The sequence below is a fragment of the Orbicella franksi genome, chromosome 5 (genome assembly GCF_964199315.1).
Source record: "Orbicella franksi chromosome 5, jaOrbFran1.1, whole genome shotgun sequence".
Taxonomy (NCBI): Eukaryota; Metazoa; Cnidaria; class Anthozoa; order Scleractinia; family Merulinidae; genus Orbicella; species Orbicella franksi.
Window position 1 is genome coordinate 17,337,228 of NC_138149.1, and position 6,656 is coordinate 17,343,883.

Sequence of the window (6,656 nt, forward strand, 5' to 3'; positions counted from 1 at the left end):
ACAGAGCCTCGAAGTAATTGTAATTTTTTTCTTTCAGTTTGACTATGTACTTCTAGACAGGAGTGTAAAAATACATGCTCATAATTCCCAGCTGTTGTGGTCTGATTCAAGTGCAAACCAGTCAAAAATTCTTTGAAAATGTTGGCTTGGCGCACCGTGGACAGATTCACAGTTTGGCATTGCCATGGATTATCAGTCGATGAGGAAACTTCTTGTTATAAAGAGAAGGTCAACAAGAATCCAAACACTGGTAAAAGCCTACTACAGAAGAAAACTGAATTAATAAATTTACCAGGACAAAAGGTAAAATTCCTTTTATACTACGAATTTAACGGAGCCATAAAGCAAGATCAAGTTCAAGAAAGAAGAACTTACAGGAGAGTTACATTAAACAATTAAGTAATGTAGTTTATTCTAGTATGCATGCCACCTAAATTAGAGAACATTGCAACACTCATCGCAAAACAAGACATTGCGATAGCATCTTTAGATGAACATTACGAAGAATTTAACATACTTTACCAAGTTGAACCCGAATTAATTGCACTAGAAAATGTACACAAAGAAATAGCAATTAAATACTGAAGTGTGAAAAAGGAACAATCAACAATAGCGGCAAGGCTAATTGAGTCCAGAGAGACTGAAAATGCCGAAATGAGTGCAAACAAGCAAATTGGTGAAAAAGTCAAGTCTGATTATTTGAAATGTACCAAAAGGTTCGCTGTTTATCAAAAGAAGTGTAACGCGGAAAAGAAGCCATCAAATGATCACATAAAGCTCGAAGCTATGGCATTCGCAGTCACAAAAATGGCCGATGTGTTAAGTTCCCAAAAGAACACTAATCATGGACTCAAGAAACTGATGGTACCAAATTGAGATGGAAGTAGGAAAAATTATGCACCTTGAAAGAGTGAATTCAATTAGTGGATGGAAAAGTACAAACAGGACAAAGACGAGCAATTACAAAGACTTCACAAAGCACACCAAAAAATTCGTTTTGGACAAATCAAGTCAGGCCTTGCAAAACAATCGATCAGGCATGGAAAATTCTGGACTCTGAATTCGGAGATCACAGAAAATTAATGGATGGGCTGTTAAAAGAAATTATCGATCTTAAACCAATAAAGAGTGATTCAACTTCACTTTCTTGCTATGCTGCAACGATTCTTGGATTCGCAAACACTATGGAACAAAAAAGTTGTGCAGTGACTAATGCCAAAGATGCGCCCTTTGTCATGTCTCGCTTCTTTCAAAATTAGACACAAAAGACAACATCGTATTTGGCCGTGAAATGCACCGCATTGAAAAGGAAGAAAATGTTCTGAACTTGATAGACTGGTTGAACAGTGAAGCAAGCTTGCTATCTCGTGTCAGAAAGAATGCCGATTACCATGACAACTCAGGCGATCACCGAATTCTATGAAAATCTGACAATCATGCCATAAACAATGAAACGTCCAATGATGACGTGTGTCCACTAGGCTGCGAAGCGAAACACCTACTTGCCACGTGCCCAAAATATCAGCGATCAACAGTCGATCAGCAACAGGAGGTAGTAAAACAAAACAATCGTTGCCAAAAGTGCTTCCGAAAACACCATACAAACGTTTGTAAAATACCAGACAGATTGACGTGCAAAAAATGCACAAGACATCATCGCACTCTTCACAATGAGCAATTTGTTCCTGCTAACTTCAGTTTGAACCCTCAAGCCGCACCATATGCAAATTCCATGCAAGGAGCCAGTAGCCACATCATGTAGGGAACGAGTAACATCCCGGGTCATTGGGCAGAAACACAAGCCAGTACCCTCAACGCTCAACAAGCGAGGATCGTCCACAGTCATTGCCCAATTCAGAAAGTGAAGATTAAAGACCAGGACGGAAACTTCATTGAAGCCCTCACAATGTTAGATAGTGGTTCCAACACGAGCTTCATTTCAACGAATGTAACTAAGAAACTAGCTTTAAGTGGCCCGAAAGTGCACCTAACCATGAATCTGGCTGATGGTCAGAAGTGAAAAGAAACAGAGTTAGTTAACATTACTGCTGTACCAATTTTAGAAGAAACCATTCAGAAGCCCATGTAGGTTTACGCAATAAATAAACCATGCAGTTCAGCAAAAACAGTGTCAAGAAAGATTGTGAATGGCTATCTGCACTTAGAAGGAATCTCGAATGAACTGTATTTATCTGGGGGAACAGTAGACCTGTTGATCTGGACAGATTTCGCTGATGCATTTGTTGACATTCACGTTATCCCCGGAAGTCCAGGAGAACCAATAGCAAAGAGAAATTGTTTCGGATGGTATGTCATGGGCCAATTTTCCGATTAAGGAGATGAATCCTCTGCAATCAGATCAGTTGATGTAGGAACTGTCAGTGCATTGGAAGACATGACGAAACTTCTTGTTCAAGACACGTTAGGAGTCAAGCCGACAGAGCTTTGCACATGTAAAGACAACGAGTTAAAAGAAAACAAGTTTATCAAGTCAATTGCAGATTCAACTGAAATCGTCGATGGGCAAGTCCAAGTACGAATGCCATGGTCAGATGATAGACCCCCAAAGGAGAGCAATTATGATGTTGCGTACCAGCGTATGTTGTCCTCAGAGAAAACCTTCAAGAGAAAGAACTGTCTCGAGGACGTACAAGTCGACATTCGGAAGCTGCTTGAAGAAGAGTTTATCATAGAAATAGAATGGGTCAGTCATAACATCCCTGAGTGGTATCTTCTTATGCAGGCTATTCTAACCCCAGATAGAACCACCAAGCTTTGTTTAGTCTTCAAGGCGTCCGCAAAGGGGCAAAAAGGAAAGTCCTTAAATGATCATCTAGAAAAGGGACCGAACTACATTAAGAGTTTACCTAACGTTCTTATGGCTTGGCACTTCGACCAAGTTGCATATACCAGAGACATGCGCAAGATGTTTAATCAAGTTCGGATCTACCCAGATGATCAAGTATTCCACAGGTTCCTATGCAGAACAAACAAAAGTGAACAGCCAAGAGTGTATCAGTTGGCCAGACTAAATTTTGGAGACAAACCAGCACCCAATATTGCAGCTGCAGCAATCAAGACCTTGGCCAAAGCCTCAGAAACTCGGTATTCAAAAGGAGCTAAAGAGCTCTGCAAACATGTCTACGTGGACGACATTGGCGTTTCCAGAGAGAATGAAGCAAGATGTAAGAAAGTTACCAGAGAAATCGACACCATACTCAGGACAATTTCAAGTCAAAACATGGCACTCCAACAACAAGAACGTTAACCAGTCAGAAGAGCAACGTACAGACTTTCTTGGCCATAAATGGAACAAGTTCTCGACAAGATTTCCTTTAAGAAGAGTGAAATCATTGCAGACTTGACAAATCTTTGAAAGAGGCGATGTCTAGCCTCTGTCACACAAATGTGGGATCCCATGCACCATTGAATTAAGAATTATCTCCAAGAATTGTAGAGTGCAGGTTATTCATGGGATGAAATTCTCCCTGAAGGGGCACAGGCGTTCAAGTCACTTGAACATGTGACTAACATGGTTGAAGGTGGTGCCACTTCGATTTGAGGAAAGGAAGCCAAGACTATCTTAAAAGAGGCTGAGCGTTATCTCAAAACTGACTTCAAGAGCCATGTTGGACCCGAGGAAAGATGTGTTGACCACTGCACTGGTTTCAGTCTCAGCAACCCTCACGATGACACCTTCACTCAACATTGTGATCACACTCATGAAATGTCTTGCCCCTCATGCAGCCAGCTAGATGAGGTTTTATCTAATGTTATGAACATGATCAATTCCCTGAAGCTGACTCGAAGTGGATGCAGAATAGCAGTTGCAGAAGTAGATGTAGCAAAGGCAGCTAAGCCGGTAGAATGGAAAGGGATTAGCTCACTGTTCAACTTTGAGTTTCTTGCCTCCGGAATTAGGGCTCGGAAAGCTTACACTATTGGTGAAGGTCAGATGTTTCCATATGATGAAGTAGGTCAATCTCTGCAGGGTCCAACAGGTCTTCCTATCATCATGCCTCTTACGCCTCTCACCCCACTGTCAAAGCCAGGGCTGCTGATGGTAAAGGCGAAACATATTACCAATTTGCAAGACCTTTTTGTGTGAAGAGGAAGGTTGTGTGGCCTCATTTTGAACCCAGGGGGATCTCCAAAGCCACACGGATACTAGGCAACGTGTGAGAGTGATGGAGCGTGATACTGTTTACGATTTAGCATGAAAAAAATGGGCAGAAAAGGTTACGGGAATAGTCAACGCACGTTGGAGAAACAGGGCACGCACAAGCAAATAGCTATTCGATGTCAACACGAAAGGCACTACTACAGGGTTGGGTTCTAAAACGGCAACAAAAGGGTGAGAGACCAACCAAAAATGTGAAGAAGTTTCTGTTGGAAAGGTTTAATAGCGGGGTGACAACAGGTAAGTTATACTTCAAAGATCAAGTAATGGTCTTCACAGTTGATAAAAAGATGCGTCCTACTTCTTGAATTCAGCAGGATGAAGAACCCTAATCTTTGCGGTATCGACCAGAAGGGTTGCTATTGATTAAAACCTCTCTGAAATTAGATCTTGTTAACACGCAGTCTTCCATCTCTTGAGCTCTTTTCACAAGTCTATTCCCAAGTGCATGTAGAGGTCAGTTTCTCCTTCCTTTTCACCTGCAGTGGACGTGAGTTTATAAATCTCAGCACCTGTTTCACCAGATTGTTTGGTTGATCGCAGAAAATCAGTGCGATAGCCCAATTTCGATACATCAAAATTCAGCCTAAAACAACAGACAGCATGAGGCCTTGAGCTGCAGGCTATTGTCTTAGGCTGAATTTTAATATGTTGAAATTGGTCTACTGATCTCAACTATTCAGAACAGTCTAAGGAGCCGTGGAACTGTAAAATTAGTTCAAGAAAAAGATTAAATTAATCATATGAGAAACTTAAAACTTTTTGGTCAGTAGGCTGTCAAATGTGATTCAGTTACTTGAGAATGTTACCAATAGGTATGTTTAATTTGCTACTGAAGGAAACAAAGAAGATCCAGCAAAGGTGGCAAAACAAATGAGAGTTGCTAGGAACGAGCATGGTAGGCTTTGTTTTGCTCCAGAAGAATGGCGAACAGCTAAGCAAATAGCTAGTCATTTCTCACGACTTGCAGCAACACAACATCAGCAAAAAGCACCTGGAGAACTACTTGTTCAAGAAGCCGAAGCCATCAGTGAGGAAGACCTTCAAGCGTGAGAAACAGAAAGACAGCTGCAAGAACTGCAGACAGCGGTGTACCAAGGGGTCGGCTTGCAGTATCCAATCGAATACAATGGCCATGACATCTGTGGCCTTGCAAAGCGTGACATGCTAAAATCAAAAATTTAAGGTTGCCCAACTAAAAGAAATATGCTTTCTCTTTGGAATAGAAATCGAGGGGCCTGCTGGTAGAAAAGACTCTTACGTGAAGCCACTCGAAGATGTGGTACAAACCTGCAGTTCTTTTAAGGAATGACTTGAAGATTCTGATAGCAAACCGGATAACTGGAAAAAAGTGCTTGGCATGAGCAAGAGAAAACAAAACAAAACAAAAATTGGGGATAATAAAACTAATTTTTGTTTAATTTGTTGCGTAAGGTTCCATCAACAGCATATATAACCAAAGAGCACGTACTCCTAAGGACCCTCTGGTGTACATGACAAGCCGGGACGAAAAGTCCAACGCTTTTATTAAAAGCAAATGAGGTATTCAGTGAGGGCTCCTAGGTAAATATTTCGTTTCCCAACACTTGTTCATTGACAGACCAACGGAACTAGCAAACTTCAAATAAGTAAACGAGAGATTGGAAGCAAAAGCAGACATACTTTAGGAAAGGCAGTTATCTGTAGGAAAAAGGAAACTTCAACCCAAAGAGGATCTGCACGGAAGTCTCTTTTCTAAATATCAAGCGCAAATTTTCCGTTAGTTATCTTTAGTTTTACGCAGTTTAATTGATGGGTAGAACAATACCATGACACAGTTTCTACTTATTTCATACATGCAATCTGATTGCATTTTGCAGTAAAGGTAGCAATCATATTTCAGCTTTCCTCATTGATTCAGAGGGGGGGCATGTCGAGTAGAGAGATTAACCAAGGAGAGTCAGTCAAGGAGAGTAATAACTGTAATCAGTTTGCTTATACATTGTCCAGAGATTTGTTTCACTAGTCTTCTGTAGTGCAAGTGTCAACTAACGGTAGTTCTTTCGAAGTCACTAAACGGGAACTTTTTTATACAGGCATTGCTATTTCTGTTATTAAATCAACAATTTCGGTTGTTCATGCTTTAGCACACTTTATCGAGTTATGAAGAACTCGGGAGTTGGATAGCTTGAAAGAAGTGTAAGAGTTTATCGAGGCAAGAGCATCGCTGATTTCTTGACGGTGGACATGTACATCAAAAGCCAGCGCTCAGAAAAAAATTCAGATGAAGCTGTTTGTTCACGATATTGCGCAGTTCTGCTGGCTCTATTTTAAGTGTGATTCATTCATATCATTATTTGTTCAGACCTTGAGCTGTTTATCGTGACAAAACACACATTTCTAGCAACAATGCAACGGCGATAGGACCCTCTCCACCCAAAGTAAAAATAAGTAGGTCCCAGTCCCTTGCGAGCAATCCAACTCAAGATGGCATCGT

The 6,656-nt window shown here is 40.9% G+C and overlaps 1 protein-coding gene across 1 annotated transcript; it reads left to right on the top strand.

The window, feature by feature from the left end:
- Positions 1-2,395: 2,395 nt before the first annotated feature.
- On the top strand, positions 2,396-3,268 carry LOC145487836 (uncharacterized). The gene has a single exon (XM_081466631.1). The coding sequence runs from the start codon at positions 2,396-2,398 to the stop codon at positions 3,266-3,268; it is 873 nt and encodes a 290-aa protein (XP_081322757.1).
- The last annotated feature ends 3,388 nt before the right edge of the window (positions 3,269-6,656 follow it).

Coding starts and splice junctions, on each gene's coding strand:
- LOC145487836 (XM_081466631.1), top strand. CDS start 2,396: ATGACGAAACTTCTTGTTCAAGACACGTTAGGAGTCAAGCCGACAGAG.